Genomic DNA, 25,827 nt, shown 5'->3' on the forward strand with positions numbered 1-25,827 from the left:
TGAAAACTAAAACAACCCAATATTTTGTTTGGTTAAATACTGACCCAACAATGGGTAAAAAAACAACCCAATTTGGGTCAAAAACAACCCAATATTTTTAAGAGTGTAATTTCGTAAGGAAAACAACTCCAACATGATAACTTCGGTTCATTTACTTCTGGTTATACGCGGTAGTTCTATAGTTGCGGTTACATATTCTTTGTTAACCCGATTAAATTATTGGTTACAATAAACTACTTACGAGGACACGGATACATAAAGTTTTCTTAGGGTCTGCAACCCAAAATTTTCGGTGGCTGTGCCGTTTATTACGTCCTTGTCCATATTGTTTCACTCGTTGGTAGAGCTGGAAATGGCCAGCAGCCGATACGATGGCGTCGCACTGCTGCCATGATTGAAGAGTTTCGGAAACGGGCGACTTGGCCACGGGGTACGTGCCAAAGAAAAGGAGAAACTTTTCCGTATACGCAGATGCGCTCCTTCCCTCTTCTTTCTTAACAGGGAAACTACGTTCTCTTCTCTCCCAGAGCCAGCGCGTTCCCTTTCATCCATCCAGGAGAACCCGGCAGCCGATCGCCATCGACTTCGTTATACTGGTCGACAATTCCGAGGCGCGTCCCTGCCCGCCATAAGCTTACGTAACTTCGCTTTATCAGGACCTCCGAGAGAATACGGTTTGGGGAGTTTGTTTTTCGAAGAAGAAGCGAGGGCCAAGAGCTGGCCCTTTATCGAGATTAGAAAAAAGAGAGAGAAAAAGTGGGCTCCCTAATATTGACAAAACAAAAGAAAAAAAAACCTATTTGTGCCGGGTGGAATCAACCCGCGCTGCCGGACTAAACAACCGGGTCAAATCCACGGATCAGGGCCTTTCTTTTTCTTGTTTCCTCGGAGAGCCTTTATTAGAAGGAGCGAATATAAAGTGGACAACGGCTGACCCCCGCAATGGCGCCAAGCTTCGAAGCGGGCTTCCCAGCCTTCGACAAGGTTATCGGGTGAGTCGCGCTTCCGCAGCGAGATTCCAATAAAGAGAAACCATATAGTCCGTGCTGGCCGGAGCAACGACACAACAATTGTTTCGGAGAAGATTGCTCTCGGCGTCACTAACGCCGAGACACGTAAGAGGGCGCTCGTTACAAAGGGCCCTTCTTGTCAAAGTTTATATACGCTGGTTTGAGTCAGACTCCGCGGACGAGTTTGAGGTCCAATTTAACGTGTCTGCCCTTAATGGTAACATCGCGATATTGAGTGCCGCCAGACGTAAAGTCGTTTACGTTTATAATTATGTATTTACGCTTTTTAAAGTACTTCTAAAATTGCGTCATTTAGTAACAAAATCAGCGAAGAACTTAAAGGGGAACGGCCAAGCTTTTCCAAATAGGGCCTTATTTCCGTATCAAAAGATTAACAAGACGTTCAATATACTAACACGTACCTTTTTTTGTCTTGAAAAAATAGCTTTTGGCCCAAAACGTTGAAACTAAAAATAACGCCAGGTGTTTGAGTTTGAATTTTCGCCGCCATCTTAGGGGCTGCCGCCAGCGCCCCGAACCCCGTATGAGCGATTTGCGAACTATCCTCACTTTTAAAATCGCGTTCAAAACAATTTTTTTGCGTCTTCAGCAGCGCGCGCTTTTACGTTGTTTTTCTGTCTCACCGACTTCTTACCAGGTGTCGCGGCGGACGCGCGCTTTTCGATTTCCCGAAATTTCTTTATTTTATTGAAAACTAACCACTCAATATTTTTTGACGCGGTTTTCGCCATAAATTTTAGTTTTTAATGGGCTATATGGCTATCTAACTGGTTAAAGCTTGGCCATTCCCATTTAATGTTTTCGGTGAGCAGAGACCAAAATGATAATTCAAACGAGAGAACGGCATTTTAATCGAATATAAGGTTTGAAAATGACAATATACAGCAAATATATGTATATATTCTTTTCTTATTCCTAATATACAAAAATGTCTCGAATCAGCGATGTCGAGTTATACATACTGTCAAATAGTTTTACGTAGCCATTATTATTATTTATTGTCTCGTACAAGAACAATATAGATGAAAGAGGGCAGGATGGTCTATAGGCAAGTTTCGTTAAGGAAAAATATTACCGTAATTAAAAAATAATATAAATATAAACACTTAATTAAATACAGCGTCTATTACTCGACGGACACGTGTATATGTCTAACACCGTATACTGGCATTTTTCATTTAATTAAAGTGTACTCGTTATATACAAATAAAATATTTATAACAATACTAACACAGTGTTAATAATACATATCGTCGTGTTGGTGAATAAACCAGCCTGGTTAACTAGTTAGGAACCTGGAAAACACTTTTTAATCGCTACGCCTCTGTTGCGAACAAAACAATCGATGGCCGGTATACAGGTTGGGTCAAAGGGTTATACCCCGAAGTAGATTTCATCCGTTAACAAATTTGAAAATTTAAATATGACATTTTAAAATAAACTTTAATATACCGCGATGTCTCCCTATAACGATAGCCTAAGTGTTTTAAATATCGAAAATAAAATAAATAACAAAAGTAGGCTTGATATTACACAGATAGACGAGGCCTGTTTTAGAATCGAAGATAAATGTATGAATAATTCTTCAAATTGATAGTATTATTTTTTGGTTTTGGCTGGACAATGATGAAATTATTTTTCTTTCCATAGGAATGCTTATAGCGACGGCTGCTGGGATGCATTTTTTATTATTTTTTCTTTTTTATATACAAGTAGATGACGACGTAATTACGCTCTCCGCCACCCGCGGCGCTGTTTCTCGCTCTCTTTTTAGTCTTGAAGTTCCTCTACTTGAAGACAGGCGGATCTGAGGAGCGTCATCCCGGAGGAGCCGCTTTTGTCGTCTTCCACAACTTCAGCTTCGCAGATTTCGGGCTAAGCCGCGCGTGCCGGAAAAGAAGAACAAGAAGAAGAAGATACAGAAAAGATAATCAAGACTACTCTTGCGGGAGCAACGCTTTAAATGGGCCTCAATTCTTTCCCTTTCATTCCGGGTTATGGCTTTTGGAAAGCGCCCCGCACTAGACAAATAAATCTTGAAATAAAAGCGCGCATTTTCTAGATTGTTTATCTACACGAGGCGTATCTCAACTGCTTCTAAACGTTTTCGCAAGGTTGAATTTGCGTCCACTTAAAATAGTTCAGTTTCAAAATATTTCCTTCAAAAAACCAAATCTTAAAACTACCAAATTAATCAGCTAGTCTAATACCCGAGGCACCACCTTAGGCCCAAGTCATCTTGCGACTTTTTAATGCCGTTAAACAGGTGGCCAGGTTACAATTAAAGGGAGTATAATCGAAACTACAAACTTAAAGGACTTATAGTAAAAACGACATACTTAAAGGGCGTATAATAAAAACTAAAATCTGAAAGTGGGATAATCAAAACTTCGAACATAAAGGGAGTATAATCAAAACTACAAGCATAAAGGGAGTATAATCGAAACTACAAACTTAAAGGGCGTATAATAAAAACTAAAATCTGAAAGGGGGATAATCAAAAGTTCAAAACTACAAACTTAAAGGGAGTATAATCGAAACTACAATCTTAAAAGGAGTTCCTTAAAAATTACAAACTTAAAGGGAGTATAATCAAAACTACAAACTTAAAAATAGTTCCTTAAAAACTACAAACTTAAGGAGAATTTATTAAAAACAACAAACTTAAAGGGAATATAATCAAAAGTACAAACTTAAAGGTAGTATAGTAAAAATTACACACTTAAATTGTGTATAATCAAAAGTACAAACATAAAGGGAGTATAATCAAAAGTACAAACTTAAAGGTAGTATAGTAAAAAGTACACACTTAAAGGGAGTATAATCAAAATTACAAACTTAAAGGGATGATAAAGTTAAGCGTTTCATATTTCTGCCGCAGGTTTAAAATAGCCTTGACTAACTGTTAGTATGTACCTTAAAAAACATGGTCAGTAGACTTTTTCCCTTTAAACGAAATATAACCTTCAACGCGTTACTTACGGATCATCGGAACAATTTGAGGGACTATCTCCACTAAGCAGCGCCGAAATTGTCACCGTGAATAGGAGGGAGCGGTCAATATTGGAACCCTTCGGAGGGACGACATAAATTGCAGAGGTTATTTTTCCTTTAAAGGGAATATAACCACCAACGCTCTCTTTACGGAAGAACCCTCTTCAACAAACCACTAAGCAACGCCGAAAATGTCAAAAGTCATTGGAGGGAGCGGTCTATAATGGAACCCTGTGAGAAGGCGATAGAAATACCAGAGGTTATATTCCCTTTAAACGCTGTTAATTTCAAAGTAAAAAGGGGGGAAATAGCTTAGAAAGTTACATGGTCTCGGTGGTACCCTATCCTATTTTAATTCCGTGGCATTTTGTCTAGGTCTAACAGCTTCAAAATGTCACTAGCTAGACTCGATTCATAAATAACTTCCGCCAAGGAACGCCTATAGAGCTAACGACCGCGTCTGCACTTAATTCCCGGCTTTATGACCTCGGACGAAAAAGTCCTTCCAGACTTTAATTAGGTAGTCGTCGAGGTAACATCGCTGGGCAACGCGTAAGGTACACCCCTCTACTTTTTAGTCCTCGACCATCCTAAGAACGACGAAAGGTAAAGACGAAAGCGATATACTAAAAGGTGTCGCTAGTTAACGAGCGATGTAATTATACTCGGGTAATGTGACCCTCCCTCTCTTCCCTGTTTAAAGAAACGCTTACGAGGACGGCGCTTTCTTATCTGAAAACACAACGCGAATAGTTGACCAAGATTAAATAAGCTTATACCACGAGGTAAACTTGTAATGGCTGATGTACGCGGTACGAATTGAACCAACAGCGTGGATGACGAGTGGACGAAGGTGGTACGGCGTCCCTAGCTTCCGCTAAATAGTCGATTAAACGGCGACCGCTATCAGGGCACGGGGTAATAAAAGAGGATGGCCAAAGTTATTAAAGAAAACTAATCACGGCTGACGAGGATTTTCGGGTCGGAATGCGCGGACGGAGGTTGGAAAAAACAGCGCCGAAAATTCCTTTCTTCCTGCAGGCGGGAAGACCATAAATTTGCCTCGTACCTTTTTACGACTCCTCATATCGGAGAAGACGCTTACGCCAGAAGAAAATACAGTAGTTTTCCCCCTTTTCTCTCTATTTTCATCCCACTACATTCGCTTGAACGGATATATCTCGCGAAAACGCGTTTTGCGGGATAAAAACGATTTCGAAAGAAATATTTTCTTTCATATTTAAGCAGTGATCATTTTAGCGAGCCTATCACCGGGCCTACACGTCTATTTATAGGCCATTTTCTTTCGCGGTAGGCCAACTGGCGGTATCAGCTCTTCCCGTGTTAAATGTCCTTCATAGAGATGAGTGAATTGGGAAATTTAAAGCAAAAAGCATGCGTTCTAAAATAGCAACGCTTTATCCGTCCTGTTATCGGGTTCTATCGTATTAGATAAGAAAACGCCGGGAATGGTAACTACCCACGCGGGTAGTTTTGCGTGGTAACTTACAATTTCGGTATTAGGAAGATACTTATATCAAATGGTTCTTAGGGTCTTCGAATCGGTATAATTGGACCGCGTAAAGTATCCTTCTACGAAACCATTATAACGGAAAAGGTCAAAGAGCGTCGGCCTCAAACGACCCGAGGACGCGAAAATATACGAACGAAGCGACGGATAAAAATGATTTATTTAATCCGATCCGACAAATTCCGTTTCCCGAGGTCTACGTTTGACGAATCTCTCGAACCTTATCACTAGCTATCCTTTACTTCGGACGTATGCCAAGCCCCGAGTACGTCCTTACGAATAAGTTAAATAGTTTCGCTCGACTGACGGCCTGGCGTTAATCAAAAGATAAATGAACATATTCGGCGAGCTCCGACCAAATTTTCCAATCTTTCGAATTTTTAAAGAAAGCAATTACCATCGGATTAATAACGCCCGCGTACACCTAAAAAATGCGAAGAGCTCGGCTTGATGAGAGGAAGTTACATCAACGTCTTCCTCCTCTCTTTAATGCGGGGATTAACTTAATACTGCATCTTCCCTTTCTATATAAGTATATTAAATACTCTAAATTATTCATGAAAGCCGGCTTATCCATTCATCCTCTTTAAACGGAATTCTCTACAGTTATTAGGCGGAGATTAACTCAAATTTCAGACGGATTACATTAGGGCAAAATCGCCCTACAGCTAAAATTCCCCTTTCCTCTCGGTCAAACTCTTGGCCATTCTCGCGTCACTTCATAATTATTCGCGTAGATGATCTATACTTAGCTTAAATCTGTTTTGTTCCCGTTTCGGCCGAAAGCTTCTTCGAATGATTTCCTGTCAAAATTGAAGTTTTAAAACAGGAAACTTTTGGATGTTAACCAAACAATACATGTATAATAAAGGTATGTTATAAAACTTCTTATTAGTTTATTTTTCATTAGGTTTAAGCCAATATTTCATACTCTATTATTCGCGTATGGTGAGGTTAAAACAAAAACTCCTTCCGCGTTGAGTTTTCAAGTTCTCTCCCTACTTTTTTAAGGGGTTTTCCCCCGAGCTCTTCGTTTTCCCCTTGACATAAAAACTTGTAGAGGTTAACGGTAATAGTTAGTGTAGAGAGCTGTTGGCTCGCTTGACATGCAGGGCTTGCCACCACCCTCCTACGCATTGAAACCCGGCCACCTGAATAGGCCTATGGTGGGGCCTTGGGTATTAGCCTAGCTGATAATTATTATTATTATATTTAATACCGGTCGCGTTATTCGAATGCGAAATTAAATATTCAAGAAACATCGGGAGACACGATGCTATTTTAACTTTTAAAGAGCTTAAAATACGACGGCTTAAAGTTTTCCCCTTTTTCCAATTTGCAAAATAATTAGAGAAAGCTCTGAACCTCCACAGTCAAACACGCCTGAAACTAAATTTTTAATCCTTACGCGACCCTTTATAATTCGAATGGAAAATGTGTTGTCACCAAGGCGTTCATAATAAAACGGGTCATATAACAAATATACGGAAAACAAAACTTTTAAATAACCTTGCGATTTTGAATTTTACGATTTTGTTTACGGTTATAAATCGGGGATTATAAGCGAAACAAAACTCGAAATAATTTCTACATTTTGAAAATTAGAACCATTTTAAAAGCACGTGTTGTTAAAAAACACTTTTTCGTTTCTGACAGAATCTCTAGCTTTATATCAAATTTAAACCCAAATGTATTATATCATAAAGCATTTGAAACAGTGGTGGCGCTTAAAGCTTTTTCAAAGATTTAAAATAATCTAAATCCTTTGGGGGTTAAGTAATAATTATCTCAAAATACTACAGAAAGCTATTGAGTAAGAATCAACATATTTTGTTATCTTTATAAAACAAAAAGCGGTCCAAAATCCTTCTAAGGTTCCAAAATATAACAACAGGGGAGACCTCTTATATAACTTAGCATACCTGACCCAAAATGCCTGGCGCTGCCACTGATTTTAAAATCAAAATTAATATTTAAATCTAACGTGATGAAGCTTCTAATTGGACTAAAAGCCCTATTAAATTTGAAATTAAAATTAATTCAAATTGAAAAGAGTCCTTTTGACGTATACTTACGTGTAACGAACTCGACGTAGAATTCCTCTGACTGCATTCGTCACTGACTAAATCAGTGGGTTGTACTTTTAACGTCAACGAATACGTGACAGTTTTTTGCGTCTGTAAAAAGCAAAGGTACGCTTTGAACTTGTGCAAAAATAATCGTTTAAATAATTGAATAAGATGAAAGAACGCAACACTGAGATAGGCTTCGAATTTGAACGAGCAACTATTTTCCTAATAGTTCCGATTGAGATAAAATATTTACGCCCAAAAGCTATATTAAACTTCCCCAAACGAGAAGAAAAAGAGATATTCGCGAGTTCATTTATCGTATTAATATGCCGGTTCTACGAAGATAAAAAGAGTTCGTAGCTGATAAGAAACTTACGCGTAGTTTGGTTCGTCTCCGATAGATACCCCATACTCAAAATCATTTATATAACGTTAATATCGTGAGATGGGCTAATCAATTTATCGATGGCTTAAAGCGTCGATTTAAAAGGCACGAAACACCTCTAATAGGCAACAGTGAACTTGGAGCCTCTCTATTAAACCCACGTTGGGCGGGGCATTTAAAGCTTTAAAGTTATAAGGTAGCTTTCACGTGACGTGATTCGTCTATACAGGGTGTTTCAAAAGGTTCTGCAAAAATTTTAAGGAGTTGTAGGGGGTAAGTTGAGAAGTATGCCTGTTTTCTTCCCATTTTCCTACGATGAGTTAAAAGAGCGCCAGAGAGCTTCAAAGTGTGGCCTACTAGCCCCTGGAAGTAGGCTGCAACAAGCGCAGAACCAAGCAGCATGGACTTTAAATACTGTTTAACCTTAATGTTCTAAAACTCTAAGTGGGGAGGCGGAGTGGTTAGCACTTTCGCCTCGCAGCAAAAGGAGCCGGGTTCGATCCCAGATTGTGGCACTGGGTGAAAACTCGGAACAACTCCTTATGCGTTGAGTTTGCAAGTTCTCTCCCTACTTGTTAAAGGGGTTTTTTCCCGAGCTCTTTGGTTTTCCCTTCCATAAAAATATGTAGAGGTTAACGGTAATAGTTAGTGTAGGGAGCTGTTGCCACCACCCTCCTACGCATTGTAACCCGGCCACCTGAATTAATGGTTTTAAAAGTCGCTTGATGACTTAGGCTTATGGTGGTGCCTTGGGTATTAGCCTAGCTGATTAAAAAAAATTCCTTAAAATTTTCGCAGAACCTTTTGATTAGGATTATCTAACTTTCTCTCCCCAATTTCGGCCTAGTCCACCATTTTGATCAAATGTCTCGGTAAAGCTTCCAATATAATCTGGTTGTTTATAGCCTTCGTGAAAGGCATCGTGTCAAAGGGAGGCCGACCTGTCGCAACTGGTATGGTTGACAACGTCTTTATAAATCAGCCCCGCAGCGAAAGGGGAATAAAAACATTGCGGACTGACCCGGTCGGGATTCGCCGGGAATCTTTATTAGGTTATAGCCCGGGCTTACCGAATAAAAATTGTCCCTCGCCCATGGCTAAAATGGAAACGCCCGCGTAAATACCGTCGTAAAATCGTTTTGCTTCGACCAAAAAAAATCTCCTACTTTTGGGCGTTTTTTCTCGGCTTATCAGAATATTTACTTTTTTAAAAACGCTTTTGAGAGGACCCTTGTAGAAAAAAAATCTTTAAATTTAATAGTAAAATCTTTTTCAAGCGTATAGCGTTAGGTGAACGACTAACATTGTAAGTGTGTTCAAATACTACCGAAAAAGATTTAAAACAAATATTTATACGTATAAAGACCAAATTGGTATTAAAATTGTCCTTAGTAAATCTAAAATTATTGAAATTTTGAGTCGAATCTTTGAATTGGCGAATTACTTATAATGTTTGCTTGGTAAACGTTCAAGGTAAACACCAAATTGGCAGGTTAATCTCGCTTTAGAAAAACGTGAACGGGGGAACTTCTAAGAGTGTATAGATACACTCAGCTACAAGTTCCCCCCGTTCACGTTTGCGAGGGGCGACTTAACCGGTCTATTAAAACTCGTACGGCAGGTAACACTCCCTTAATATCGGACAATTTTGATTACAAACTTAAAATCGGATTAAGAGTAGCCGACATCGTCGTATTGTCGCGGTCATTACGTTCACTTTGCGGTTGTTGATTTAAAATTAAACGACATAAAATGCAGAAACGAATTAGGTTTCTAGGAAAACTTGTTCCCTAATTTAAAGTTTATGTATGTTTATGAAAGTGGTTTGGCGTAAACGAATGAAAGGACTGGCGGGGACAACCTTGATTTTCATTGTCGAAATAAATCCGTCGGCTTTGTCTCTAACATTTTGAATAATTATCCGAGTGAAGAGAAGGTTTTCGTTTGGAGGAGAGAGTTTGAAACACGCTTAGGAAAGCCGTTTATAAGAATTTGGGATGCGAAGAAAATAAAAGTTCGCTATCGATTGGGAAACCCGCTTCGCCGTAACGAGTCACGGCCGTCGGGGAGAGTTTCGACACCCGAATTTAGCGAAAATTCGCTGAATATTAAAATTACCCTCAAGGCTGTTTGGAGACGTACTCCTTCGACGAATAATTTTCGATACACCGCGAGCGTTTCAAATAATACAAAGTTAAACGCGTGGGTTTGTACCTTCATTCGGTGAGTGTCAGCCATTCAATTAAAATTTTCCAATTATATTTCCTTTTCAGTTCGAAATAATTTAGTTTCATCTGAAATTTTAAACCATAAAAGCTAATGGACCTATAGCGCCTACGCGAGATTATTATAGAACTCTCCTGGGCTACGGCGGTTTCGCTGGAATACACCCACGGTAGTAGAAATGGGTGCAAACGCAAATCGAAATGGTTTCCACATCATATTATTTATTACAATCAAGAATTTATTTAGGTTGGTAACTAAAGCCAGAGTTTTCCAGGATTCCAGGACGGTAGTATCCGCCTACAAGAAGAGATTGTACCGCGAGAAAAGGGAAAAGATTACGCGGGCTAAGGTGGAGAGGCGTGGTTTATCAACGGGGAATCACGAGGCGCACAGGGTGCTGACCGCGTATTCCCTGCTACCTTGAATACATTCTTGTAAACACATAAAAGCAATGTATTTTTTTACTCCCCGGAGCAATATACATGTCTCAGCGAAAGAACGCGAATTTTATCCAAAGGGCAAAACAGAAAACATCAAACGATCCGAAGAGAATGGGCCAAAGATATTGAAGACGTAAAACGAAGCGATACGAGGCTGGCTGGGTTTTGTTTATGGAAGACGTTCAGTCAAACATATCGAAACAGGATGTTACTGGTACCGGGATTCGCGTACGAAATCTCTTCCGACATATTCGCGTATCTTACGTACCCCTTTTTTCATCCCCACTATCGGAACTAGTAGAAACAAAAGGGACGGACTTTAAACTAGTTTCTCTATGACTCCAGCCTTTGAGGAAAGCGATCCGATTCTTCGCAGGACGCGTTTCAACGGTTATTACTACTACGGCCTAGAATTCCGAATTCCCCATAAAGGTCAGAATCACGACTTTGCGCTGTCGAAGTACGAGAAACAAAACTATAATAAAATTTTATCTTTATCGCAACGAGAGTACGAACAAAATCGAGTAGGGAAGAAGTTTTTACATATAGCGTCTTTCGAAATTGCAAAAGCCCTTCTTATTTCTTGGGAACTTTTTGAGAGGTCAGTTAAACGATCAAAAAGCGATATATACGGGCGGTGTCACTTTATATGAAGACGGATGACGCGAACGTTTGACGGATATTGCAATGAATCAAATTTCCTTTTTCTTACGCCGCAGTAGGCCTTTTCTATCGCGATTTTAAAGTTCTTGTCGCCCGTGAATATAGACAGCGATATTTTCCAAAGAAATATTTCAATTCAAGAGAAGAAAAATAAGTAACTACGTGGACGACCAGGTTCTTTATTTTTAGATTTTAAACGCGCGTTTTTGGGGGCGAGCGAAATGAAAGGTGGCCCGGGCCGCGTTCGATAGTAGCCCGACGGCCAATTTACGCTCGCCGGACGACGTGACATTCCCCAGGAGCCGAGAAACAATGACAAATACATCTCGGACCAGGGGGAGATGGCCAAGCTGAGAGAATTACGGCGAGTCCGCCAACTTATATAGAACGATTCACGCGCCACTGGCGCCCCTAGTGGTGATGGTGGCAATCTAAAGCGCCCTATACACGATGCGATTTTTTGGGGGGCGACTTGTCGCTACGATCCGGGAGATCGCGATCGCTCGTCGGTTTTTGCCACACACGGCAAAACCCCGATGTTTCGAAAATGGAAAAATTTTACCAAACACAAAGCCTAGGCAGATTCCTAAAATCGACGTAGAGCACGGACTACAGTGTTTTACAGCACCAATTTTATTCAAAAAAAGAAAAGCTTGTATTGCGCTTGCCGTGATTATTACTACAGATGAAAAAAAAAAGGAAAACGAAAATGGTCGAAACAATGGCTTTTACTTACATTTAATTTATATAAACATAATTTTATATTACTTACATTTAATTTATATAAACATAATTTTATATTACTTACATTTAATTTATATAAACATAATTTTATATTACTTACATTATATAAACATAATTTTATATTACTTACATTATATAAACATAATTTTATATTACTTACATTATATAAACATAATTTTATATTACTTACATTATATAAAAATAATTTTATATTACTCACATTATATAAACATAATTTTATATTACTTACATTATATAAAAATAATTTTATATTACTCACATTATATAAACATAATTTTATATTACTCACATTATATAAACATAATTTCATATTACTTACATTATATAAACATAATTTTATATTACTTACATTATATAAACATAATTTTATATTACTTACATTATATAAAAATAATTTTATATTACTCACATTATATAAACATAATTTTATATTACTCACATTATATAAACATAATTTTATATTACTTACATTATATAAACATAATTTTATATTACTTAGATTAATAAATAAATAAATAAATAAATAAAATAAATAAATAATAGATATTTAAAAAAAATAGAAAATTTCATTAGCTGGTCTGCCGACTAGCCCATACACGAGAAGATTTTTGTTTGCGACTCGTCAAAATCGCTGAAATTTCCCGCCCTGGTCGGAAGACCAGCGACGGTCGCTATCGCCGTCTTTGGTCTCCCAACAACGCTACACACGGTAAGATTTTTTCAAGGACAAACGACCGCGAGTCGCGGTCGCTCGAAAAATCGCATCGTGTATGGCCCGCTTAAAGAACGGCGATTGGAAAGACTTATCGACGGTGAAATATGAGATAAGAGAGAGAAAGGCCACGAAAGAATAGATAATCGATAAGCGAGAGGCAATGGGCTGCGAAACGGCCGAGAGGATGGCCGCCAACGGATATTTTTTCCCTCCCAAAAACATTAAATTTTTAAAATACCATTGGCATTTGCATGACGCCGAGGATAGAAGGGTTTTGGCCTAACGACCCGCCGCCGGAAGCGTCCCGAAGGAAGAAGGGACCGAATTTAGCGCGCCTATTTAAGTAATGAATTTATCAGAAAGCGACCCCGATAGAAGGAGGTCCCCGAAAGAGGAAATAAATAAAAAGAGGGATACATTTGATCCAAACTTCGCTCGTTTAAATGATAGATATCGATGAAAGATCCTCGTAATAAACGGTCCCCGAGGACCCCGAGTATGCAAAGACCCCGAAAGCGTTCCACTTAGCTCCGGACCCTTTCTCTTTTTCCGGCGCCCTATTTTCTAGTAAATGGAAGTCGTATGGTCGTTTTAAAGCATTGGCCGCTCTTAACTCCATCTCCATTTTTCTTGTCTCTCTCTCTCACTCTTTCTCTCTCTCTCTCTCACTCACTCTGCCGCTTTCATTTTATTTTATTTTTTGGCGAGATTTTGTTTATGGGGCGCGAGCGGGAAGATATAATAATGGAATGCGGTTAGCAGATGGTTCTCGGACCCCTTTTTAAGAGGATATTAATGGCGTTCTCGCTTTTTGTTCGAAAAATGACAGCCGATTACGCGGAAACAAATGTTTCAATCCCAAAAATTAACAGCGAACGTTGCTAAAATAATCGCCCCGTATTAAACGGCTAAACGTTTTGACCAAAAAATTCTATGATTTATTAAATCGGTTGTTTTAATTTCGCCATATTTCCTAGTTTATACTTCGAAATTTATATTCATCTACGCCACGTACATTATACATCAAAATTAAATAACTTTTGGAAACTCGTAAATCTTTGGGATTGACGCGTAATATTCGATTCGTCGTCAACCGCTTTTGTAAAATGGGAAACTTTGGGTCGTTAAGAAAACTTGTACAACAATATAAAAACGTAGCCAAGTGTGACGACGTACCGACTCTCTACTCAGGGACGATCTAACTATACGATGTGGCTTCTTAATCGGGCCACTCCATCATCGTAAAAATGAAACATGACAATGAAACTTCTTCCTTCGTACCCATAAAAAACAGTTTCTCCGAGAGATCCTTTAGAATTTTTTTTATCATAAATTTTATTGGCTTTACGGCACGTCGTCAACATTCAAGAACTTACAAAATGAAAGTCTTTTTTGGTAGGGGGGTTTAGAAAAATTTCCCGGCCTTGGTAGTAAAATACGCCCAAGTGATCCGTTTTCATCGTGTATTTCCCCCCTCACCTTGACAATATAACAAACCGAAAAGGGTTATTTGATCTTTATTACATCATTTCCACGTGGTTAGGTCGAGGCCCCATTTTATCGACATAACGGTAAAGAATAGCGAATGACCGACTAATAAGAAAAGAATTCGGGTGATGTTTCAATCCGAATCGCGAACGTTATTCTAATTCCCGGAATCCGGTGATTACGGGTTTCAGCCGGAAAACAGTGCTATTGAAATTGAAGCCAATTGAAGCTCAGTGTCACGTACGTGGAAGGAGTAAACGACTTGGAAAATTCTCGAGAAGATAGATGGTCAGAGAGCGAGCCAATTTCGAAGTCGCTCAGTCCGAATTTCCCAGTAGGCCTTCGGTGGAAATGTAAGAAATAAGAAACGAGATCGGGCCGTCGCTTTTGTCGATACCCCCTCCCCCCGGTTAAAGAATGTTTTCCGCGACGGCCCGTAGAATGAAACTCACTTGCTTCTTCCCCCTGAGAACACTTCCGATTTCGAGTCCGTGGCAATCGTCGAGTTCCCTGTTCTCCACCTTCAACTTCTGGATTTCGGTCAGAACGAACTTGAGGAGTCTCTCGACGTTGCCCTCGTCCAGGTCCTTGATGTCGACGCCCTCGTCGTTGCCCAGGAGTCCGGCCACGTGAACCGCTTGCGAGCAGAGCAGCGAGGCCAGCAAGGATAGAGACAGCGTCGCCAAAATCGACTGAGTCCAGCAGTATCTCCATCCGGCGTTGCCGCGACTGCCGGGCGCCTGCGTTTTCCAACCGAACGCCATCCTAGAGACGTCTAGACTGAAGCCGATCGTCGGGATGGCCGAGATTTCTCCCTTCTCCGCCTATTATAGGCTCCCGCCCCCCTCTCGCTATCCCTCTTCTCAGGACGCCCGCGCCGCCGGTTCCTCTAGATTTATATAACGGAAAGTGAACGGGGGAGAGCGGCCTATATAGGAGCGGCTTTATCCCCGCCGCGCGAGCGGGATAGCGGAGAAGGGGTTGAGGATAGAGAAAACCGCGTCTTTTCTCTGCAGATCTATCTTCTCTCTCGGCGCGCTCCCGCTCTTCTCCCGCCGCTAGATAGAGAGGAAATCCATCGGGAGCGTCGGCCCGCGGCGGAGATGGGGAGAGGCAATTATTAAAGTCGCGCTCGCCCTATCGTCTTCATTGATCTTACGGACAGAAACGGAAACGCTCCGGCTACCAAAATGGAGATTGACTTCCCGTTCGCGCTAATACGCTGTCGACACTTATTCCCACTGACGCGTTGATCAGACGGGCACCCGGAAGCTCATGGAAAAAACGCTCTCAGTAAGGTACCGGCGATACGAAAACTATTCACCGTGCATAGTCGCTAATTAATAACGAGAGTAAGTATTTGACGCGAAATGACTATGTCATCTTTCAACCTGAATAATTTAAAGTTTAATTAGATCGGACGCCCAGTGGGGAATGACATAATGGGATATCCCGGTTCGCTCGCTTCGCTTTTCCAATATAATTAAGGCGCCAGTGAAGATGCTCCATTTGATCAGTCAGATAATTCCAAATTCCTTCGATTATATAAATAATTCTTCGCGATATCAAGGTACTCAAAGAGTAAGGAGATGGTTTATTTTCCAAACTTAATTAGACATATCGTATAAAAGAATTGCTAGGTAAATTGATTTTGAAATTATGGTCGGAAGTAAACAGTATATCTCTTACGACAGAAGTATCCAAGTAAAGTATTCGAATAAGATGAAACAGATTTAGATTAGAGTGATTTTGTCACCCAACCGCGGAAATCTAGGCTTAAAATTTCATTCATGTATTACTCGATTTAAATAATTAACGATATAAGAATAAAAAATTATAGTGGCTCGGGGTATTAATTTCCTTACTTACTGACCATATATTTTATGGTTTCTCTGAAGAAGCTATAGTCTTTTTATTTTAATTATTTTTTAACATTGTGTAATAAATACCGTTGTTTTGAAAATGTAATTTGAATATTTTAATTCATAAGTAGCAAGAATAACTGAAATAAATAAATAGTTTTAGAAATAACATATTTTGAAAAATCAGCGGGAGGTTGCGTAATTACATGTGAAAAATGAAAAACATTAGTAGTATAGGAAGATATATAGATTTTTTCTGATTTTACTTATTACCATAAGTAGCAGGTCATTTCCTCTGAAAATGGAGAAAACTCCATTCAAGTTGCTTTAAAATGCGCCCCCATATCGGATTTCGGAAAAAACTTAAATACATAAAAAACCACAAAGAAATCAATTCTCATAATAAAGTCGGTATTCGCGACTAAAACGAGTTTAGGTGGCGTTGCCTCTCCGACTTTTTGACGTTGTCCCGTGATTCATTGTAATTTATGCCAAAAAATTAAATGGCCTAAGCCGTGTTTTAGAGTTTGCATCATAAAATAACAAAGCACATTAAAATTAAATTAATTTAGGTTGATCTAAAAAATTCCTTTCAATCATAACCCGCTTCTAAAATAACACCTGCTAAAACGCCACTTCTCACTGTTTTCGTCTACAGTCGAAAGAGGTCGTAATGGTAGAATTTGGCTCGCGAATACATTTTCCTTTAAAAACCTATCCGAGCATTTAGCTGCGGGGTCGAATAACAAAATAGGGATCATCTGGACAGTATGCGTGTGAGAGCAACGATAACAAAACGGGGATTCTGTATGGAGGACCTCGTTAAAAGAGGCCAAAACAACAGCCCAGAGCGCCACTCGGGGCTAATGCGGCTGTCAGATGAAACACAAACACCTCAATGACAAAATTCCCCGGGAATGATAATATAAAAAGAAGAAGCGCGGCGTAGAATCGAAAAGGTAAAGCAACTTCCCAACTGCATCCTCCAGGTTCTCTCTCCCGCTCTTCTTCGATGAAGCGAGTCTTCACTCTCACGCGCATTGCTCCGAGCGTCCAAATCCTTCTCCCCCCCCCCCGCCCACCGGTCCTATAGAGAGCCACGGTGTCGAGGGAGGGAGGGATTTGGGGGGAGAGAGTACAACTATGAAAATACGAGTCATTCGAGAAAGCAGAGAAAAAAAGGGATAAGCCTGAAAGAGAGATCTTCCGCGAGGATGGGGAGAACTTTCTGTTGACACGACCAGAAAAATCGATTACCTAGCCCAACCGTTAATAGTTTTCCGTCGGGCTTTAGAGAAAAATCCCACACAAAACTCTTTTAGAAAAATATGCGGATGTTTGCCAACGAAACGTTATAGCGCTCCTTTTATAAAATAAATTTGATGGGATTCTGTATCGTGTTTGTAAGCGAAACAGATTTTCTCATCGGATAAATACGGTACCCGAAACCCCCAGAGGCTTAAAGCGTAAATACTAATGCGAGCGAAAAACAACCTTATCAACGAAACAAATTATCAGTTTCGACATCAAGTCACGACTACTCTGAGACCGTAAAATATTACCATCTATTTGGAAGTATAATCGATTGAAATTCCTTTTTACTCTCGTACGCGTAGACGCCGATATCGCAAAAATGGTACGCGTATGGCGAGTGAAACTTTAAACTTTATATAGATGGGCCGCCACCGCATTTAACTTCCCGAACATAAAACTTAATTTCTGAGTCGTAAAGTCGATACGAGGCCACTTCTGAACAAAGCGTGCATTGAGCTTAGGGCAAACATGATATATTCTCCAGTCTCGCTAGTACAAAAATACCTAGGTCGTATATATACGCCGGCAGTTTTAAACTTGGCAAGACCCGATAGGATTTTCTTTATACTTAGCTTATTTCTTTTATACGTATATATTTTTTCCCTCTCCTTTCGCGCCGCTACTCCTATAAAAATATTGGGAAGTCGGCTACGAGTCGATGGAGTGAAAGGTATAGAGAGGGAGAGCCATCCTGGCCAGATCCCGTCTCCATGGTAACGCCCTATAAACTCTTTATTCCGAGCCAAAGCGCCGTAAAAAGAAACGTAAGAAGGTGGGACGGAAAAATATTTTACCCCTTCCGCCGCACCCCCTTTTTCATACTTGTTTTCATACTGATCTTTTAACTTTCTTTCCAAAAAGTTCTTAATTAGAAAAATTGGTTTGTACTGCCAGCCGTGATACGTATAAGGCTTATAATGGTTCCGTCTATATTTAATTTCGGTACATGTATATAGAGTATACAGTTTCATTTTCTTTGTTAACAGCGTGTATCCTGGGCGGTTCTTACGGGAGCTATTCTCTATAGGCGCGGCCCCCTTTCTTACTTTTTATAGTCTTTCCTTCCATTACTTTCCTATTTAGTTTTCTTCTCGCTATCCAAGGAAAACAAGACGAGATACATTGTCGCTTCCTCCTGTAATTGAGAAATAATGATTTTTTTTACCATAAGGTAATTTAAAATATCCTTCTGTTTAAGACAGTTTTTTCTACTTACAGCTATATCAATAACAAGAACGAATGTTTTCTTAATAAACGCACCGCCATCTTTCGGTTCCAAAAGAAAACTATTTTAAAAGATTAACAAGGTTTCTGTGGACAATAAAGGTGAAGATAAAAGTTGATGTACACAATGACTTCATCAGGTAACGTCCGATTTCTTTCAGTTAGCCTAGAGATAGGTTTGAAAGGGCTCTTGAAAAGTTGAAATACGAAAAAAGCTGAGCTTCTGTCGATACTTTTCAGCGGCCTCTTGAAAATCCCCAAAGACGAAGTTCTGAGAACGGCTGAAACCTTTTAAGTTTTCAGCCCTTTTGGAAACCAAGCTTAGCCGCGAATACGGTAGATAAAAGGTTATAGGCTAGCAGAAAATGTAAGGTTTTTCAAACCCCAACCAAGGTACTCGCAAAGTGACACTCTTGCTGGTTATATATAGGTTATATTGTACAGTTTTATGAAACGAAGCTTTTCATCACAATTTCGTTCTCTAGCTCTGTGACTCGAAGACTGAGACCGTCTCTGCCAGCCTAGAACCAATCATTAGTTCTTAGAAAACCAGAACTTTTGACGCTCGATCATTCCAAGTGATCCGCGAACTAACTGCGCGTCGTAGGGAAATTCAATAACCAACAACGGATTCCTGACCTTTCAAACATTAGATTTATCAACATTTCAAGTTATTTTCTAATTTTTTTTATAACTGAATCATTAAGTTAAGAAAGATCAATTAATTTCTACGATCTCCTGCAAATCTCTTGAGCTTCGCGGAAAGGCAGTTGCGGCACGAAAACAAGAGAAGGAGGTCAAAATAATCCGTCCATTTGCCTGTTAATCTTTCGGGAGCAAAATTAAAAATCTATAAAATGAGGAGATGTAAACGCATATTGTATAAATTCATATGTTATCAATATGGAAATGTCCAAACGAGTGGCTTATAACGAAGCCGCATCAATTGGATCTAACCCATTAACGCAAAACTACGTAGTTTGCGCATCATTAATTGGGGACTTAATCAAAATCGGCAATCAAAGTGGACCGATAATGAGGGGGGGGGCAAAGTCCTATAATCTAATCACGAGCGATGCATAAACGAGAAAATCTTCGGAATCCATCAACGGACGATCCATCAACTCGCTCTTCTGACCTTCTCCGAGTACTTTCGAAAAGACCACTGTGTTGGGCAACGCGCGTAATTGAAGTCATCGAATAGAATTCGACAAATCGGATTAACTAAACCTCTTATAATGAACCAGTGACGACCGTTCCGAGGATTAAATTTAATCCGGGCCAGCCTTTAGCTAATGAGTTGAATAGAGCAAAAATGGGAAGCCGCTTTCCCAAAAAAAGAGGACCTTAATTGTCTTCTAATGGCCGAGAATTAAACCCGATCAGTCCTGCATGGTGAACCGTAGAAGCCTTTGATTACCGGCGCGCGGCATAATGAGCGCCAACCGAAAGTGAGACGGTCTCCCAAACATTTCTTTTCCGTTTGCGGCGTCAATGAGCTCGGCTCCGATCGCCCCATTTTTTTGGAGACGAAGCTTCTCCGAAAGTCGATATAGCCCCGACGAACATTAAGCGTATTATTACCGGTAACGGGACTCTCCTTTTTCCCGAAGACCAATTGTTTCTAATTGATTAGAGCGGACAATACGTAATTACCCGAAATAAAATAATTAAAAAGAAGAGAGGTAAAACCCTCGCGGGATGGTTTCGCTTCAGTGAAGGTTATACCGCGCCAATTCATTCGATAACGGAGGAGAAAGAAAGATCGAATTATGGGGAAACGGAGAGGACTTGACGCGCTGCAGGCCCCGTTACGTAATGGATTTTTAATAGGGGCTGGGGAAAAATAGGGCCGCATTAATAACTATATTTTCGAAGTTTGCAAACTTTCGCGGGAAACGATACATTTTTGGGCTCCTAGCTGTTATTCGAAGCGAGGTTAAAGGGGTTCGAAGGTTTTGTGTGTATTCTATTTTTTTATCTAACGTCGGATTAAATTTTTAACGAATAACTGCGGAGGTTCTAACTAAAGGAAAAACGGTTTATGGACTGAAAAAAAAAATATTTATTCTAGTATAGAGTACGAGCGATTGACGAGCAGCGCCTCTAGGGGCGAGCTCAGGCGTAACTTGGTTAAAAGTTTTTACCCGCCCCCATTGAAATTAATGTAAAGTTGGTGATAATTAAACGTTAATTAACCTACCAAATGGTATACGAAATATTCCACTGACAATTTTTCCCGTTTATTTGAACTTAAATGTAATATACAATCGTCTTGAAAAATCGTTTATCGCTTTATAACATTCAAAATTAATATTTTTCCCGCGTCATGTAGATAATCGAACATCTGCTCGTCTAGGTAAAGTTTGCGTTGTCAACCCGCGTATTAGAAAGCAAAATGAGATTTTAGAAAGTACGTTGTAATTCGGAACGATATTAATACTTTTCACGAAATTGGTCATCAGTGAATTATTAATATGACTTGAAATACGTTTCAAGGTTTATTTAAAAGCTAGTTTCATAACTTTTCATCCATTGGTTCGTTCACAATGTATCTTTAAAGTAGACGAAAATTTGTAGGCAGTGACCATAGATATAATAAAGAAATAGACCCAAGATTCTACGGAGGGTTAATACGGGAGTGATAACTAGCAGACAACTGGTATTTGTTCCGTATTCCTGTGGTACCACGTTTAAGCGACGCCTGTCGATTAGGAGAGAAAATAAAAAATCATCACGTGACACGTCACACTTGTTCGTGTTTGTAATCTTTTAGGTACTCTGACGTGATTCGCGAATATTTTGGCTGTGAGAATTTAAAATAAGGTAATTTTTATTCTAATTTTTAAATAAGTCAATTAATTCTTTCAAAACCCAAATAAAAAGCAGCAGATGATCTTATAATTAAAATCAAAATTCTAATTGCGAAATGATATTTTGTCAAAGGCTTAAGTAACTCGTCTACTATCCGGTGTGTTGTTATGGGAATATTCTGAGATTCTAAATTGTAAACAAAAGTAAATGGAATTTTGATGAAATGGATGATTCTACCTTGGTTTTTAGCCAATTTTGTTTAGTTGTTATGAAGAGATATTCCTCTCTCTATAAAAGAAATGTAGTCTAAGAACTAGAACTTGCTGTATTACGAAATATTGTTGGCATGGACATCTTCCCAGATCACCACGAACATGTTTGATGCTGAAGTTGGAATCGAACATCATCATTAAGAAAGTTATTAATTTATATTGCAAGCTCAGACTCCACAAATTAGCGAAGGACAAAAATCTAGAAATGAAGGGTCAAGCCATCAGACTTAAATTGTCAAAGCTAATTTTATTTCAAGGACAATAGCTACATACCTTTAGTAGAATCTTGGAGTCATATTATTAATCCAAGGTAGAATCATCCATTTCATCAAAATTCCAATTACTTTTGTTTACAATTTAGAATCTCAGAATATTCCCATAACAACACACCGGATAGTACACGAGTTACTTAAGCCTTTGACAAAATATCATTTCGCAATTAGAATTTTTTTTTTAATTATAAGATCATTTGCTGCTTTTTATTTGGGTTTTGAAAGAATTAATTGACTTATTTAAAAATTAGAATAAAAATTATTCGCGAATCACGTCAGACTACCTAAAAGATTACAAACACGAACATGTGTGACGTGTCACGTGATGATTTTTTATTTTCTCTCCTAATAGACAGGCGTCGCTTAAACGTGGTACCACAGGAATACGGAACAAATACCGGTTGTCTGCTAGTTATCACTCCCGTATTAACCCTCCGTAGAATCTTGGGTCTATTTCTTTATTATGTGTATGGTCACTGCCTACAAATTTTCGTCTACTTTAAAGATACATTGTGAACGAACCAATGGATGAAAAGTTATGAAACTAGCTTTTAAATAAACCTTGAAACGTATTTCAAGTCATATTAATAATTCACTGATGACCAAATTCGTGAAAAGTATTAATATCGTTCCGAATTACAACGTACTTTCTAAAATCTCATTTTGCTTTCTAATACGCGCGTTGACAACGCAAACTTTACCTATATGGCGCGTTAAAAATATTATTTTTGAACGTTATAAAGCAATAAAGGATTTTTCAAGACGATTTTATATTACATTTAAGTTCATATAAACGGAAAAAATTGTCAGTTGAATATTTCGTATACCATTTGGTAGGTTAATTAACGTTTAATTATCACGAACTTTACATTAATTTCAATGGGGGTGGGTAAAAACTTTTAACCAAGTTACGCGTGATCTCACCACGAGAGGCGCTGCGTGTCATTTTCGTTTGAAACCGACAAAGCGTATAAGCAAAGGTCTAGGCCAAATTTTTTACGATCACATTACCCGTTATTAAGAGGTAAGTATTCAAAATCTGCACCTCCTAGTGGCTATGTTCTCAACTAGGCATTTCCCCAAATGAATTTCGCGCGTTGCATGATGAATGCGCAAAAGGCGTGCGCGAACGTTTTTAAACTTACTAGAACCTTGGAGGAGGGAAGTATTCTGGAGTGGAAAATCCCATAGCGGTAATAAGAACGTCCTTTCCCGCCTATTGCTGTTAGAATTACCCAAACTACCCCTGTTAAACCGGTTTTTGGTCGGACGTCAGCTTTATCTGCCATCATTCTGTCTTGATGACGTCCGACCAAAAAGAGCATGATGGGAATTTTACAAAGCCGCAGGTGGCGCCCGACTTTTCCACTCCAGAATACTTCTCTTCTCCAGGCTAGAACCAGGCGAAATAAATCTTCGCCACCAGCCAAAAGCACCGTAGCCAAGGCTTATTCACAATTTTATCTTAAAATTAACACTTATCGTTTCAAAATGATTCATCAGAACCTAAAACTGGCTTTTAGAAATAAGAGAACTTGTTTCTGAAGGTATTTATTTTTCAAATGTGAGGTTTAGACGCTTTTTGTGTGGCATTTATCAACCCGAACGTGGCTGTTATACCAAGTAAGAGAATATTTTAGATGTAGAAATTTTTAAAACGAATATGGCGCTACTGCCCTATCGTTGTACCACGGCCAACTTCGATCGCGCGTACCGCGCTTTAGCGGCCCCGTCAATCGCCTGAATTTACCGTGTATATATTTTCCCACCAGGGTTTCGCTAAGACCAAAATTTAACGTTAGTCAGATAGGAAAAATCCACAAAAAACAAATATTTTTAAATACATTTAAAAAAACATTGAATTAAACCGAATGTAGGTTAATATTTAACTAATAGTATAATATTTTTTTATGATTCTAATTTTTTAACGGTGTTTATAAATTATAAAACAGTTAAACAGAAACCAAGAACATCCTCTAGATGCTGCGAGCAACATAGTATTAATGTTGTTTAATACTTGAAACACATGTAAATAAGTAAATAAAACAAAAACTGAAAAGAAGATTCACTGTAACTTCAGGGTAAATATATTATTTTTTATTTAATAATATTAAGTTAAAATATATTATAAGCGCAATAAATTATAATTTTAGGTTTCAACAAGTTTTAAGCTTTCGTCTTTTAAAACCTAGAATAATATTGTATATTTAGTTAGGGCCGATTTGTAATTTTATCTGACTGAAATTTTTTTCCATAATAAAGGTACAAACCTGAAAAGAAATCATCCTCCTTGAAATGCAGGCTGAAGACCATCTATCTTTTACCTATTTAGTTCCAAAGATGTACCTAAGCATCTTTTATCTTCAATTATATTAGTTTTAAGATTCTTACTCTTAAAACTAATTAGATTTACAGAAAATACTAACTAAGAACGGTTATAAACTCGTGAATTTGCTAAATATATATATACTATTAATAAAGATTTGTTATTATTAAAGATTTATAAATTTTAAGAGATACATTATTTACGCGTCAAAACGCTCTAAACACCTCTACAGCCTTCAAAACTATGTATTCTAATAAGGCGCCTTCGCGTAAAAAACGCGTCTCTTTTTCTTCATTTAATATTTATAAGGTAATATTTTTTTAAATTAGGAATTATACATAAATATATTGCGAAAAGATAGTTTAACTTACTATACCTTGTTTTTTCTAAATAGGAAAGTGGAAAACCGAAGAAAAAACATTTTTCAGCGATTTCGCTTGTATTCCCCGCCTTTGGCGATAGTAGGTTTTTGGTCGTATGTAGCGCCCCTATCGGGATTATTCATGCACGCAAATTAACATTAGATGCGAGGCGATTGACGGGCCGCTAAAGCGCGGTACGAGTGATCGAAGTTGGTCGTGGTTGTACGTTAATTTTCTTATCTCCAGGACAACGCCGTTATCATGGGCATCTATGATAGACCTTTGCTTATTGGGACTTTTATATATGACCGATAATAAAAGTTTTAAGGTGCCTGTTACTGCACAAAATTGTAAAAACATTCTTGGAACAAGATATTAACCTTAATTATTAATTACTCTCGTGGCACATGAATTACGATAAAATAAAAATAATACCATTTAATGAATAATAAAATGTTTTTAAAGAATTTATTTATTTATTTATGCTCAGGGAGAACGTTTTTTAGCGTTTCTCCCAATAGGTCTTTCCATAAAATATTTCTACGTGCTTTCATTGTTTTTTCTACGTCACACACGTGACACACCACCAATTTTGCTAAAGCTGAACAATAAGTTGGCTGTAATTTTGGCATTTTCCGGTAAGATTTCCCCAAACATTAGGTGTAAAACTATTCGCCAGTCCAGAACCGTTCGGACTGTCCCGACGCAGACTATTCACCGGATATAGAATTCTCGGACAGTTCGGGCGCCGACTATTCGCTCTCGAGAACAGGTTTCGGATCGTTCGGGACTGTCCGAGCAGTACTTACTCAAAAGCAGGTACTGGCGAGAACCCAATTCCAAATAACGGAAAATTCGTCTGTATATTGCTCTGCGTAGAATCTAGTCTCAGCTAACCCTTGTCGCTATGGAAGTTATCCGATTTACATACATTGTGTGCCCATTGTATTTTCTTAGGCCGCAGTAAATATTATTTAATAGTTTTTTATTCATTATCCTTAAACTAAATCGATTATATTTCATTTTGTTTTTCACGGCTAAGGGGGAGAGACAGTGCGCACCTTGCAGTCT

The 25,827-nt window shown here is 38.7% G+C and overlaps 1 protein-coding gene across 1 annotated transcript; it reads right to left on the reverse strand.

The window, feature by feature from the left end:
* Positions 1-1,873: 1,873 nt before the first annotated feature.
* On the reverse strand, positions 1,874-15,327 carry LOC149936054 (uncharacterized). Its single transcript, XM_090153044.1, has 3 exons — positions 14,763-15,327; positions 7,632-7,733; positions 1,874-2,906 (listed from the first exon to the last, which is right to left on the reverse strand). Exons 1-3 carry the CDS (start codon positions 15,072-15,074, stop codon positions 2,802-2,804), a joined length of 519 nt encoding a protein of 172 aa, XP_090009170.1. The 5' UTR covers positions 15,075-15,327; the 3' UTR covers positions 1,874-2,801.
* Between the last annotated feature and the right edge of the window lie 10,500 nt (positions 15,328-25,827).

The sequence above is a fragment of the Leiobunum rupestre genome, chromosome 7 (genome assembly GCF_980474605.1).
Source record: "Leiobunum rupestre chromosome 7, qqLeiRupe1.1.hap1, whole genome shotgun sequence".
Lineage (NCBI taxonomy): Eukaryota > Metazoa > Arthropoda > Arachnida > Opiliones > Sclerosomatidae > Leiobunum > Leiobunum rupestre.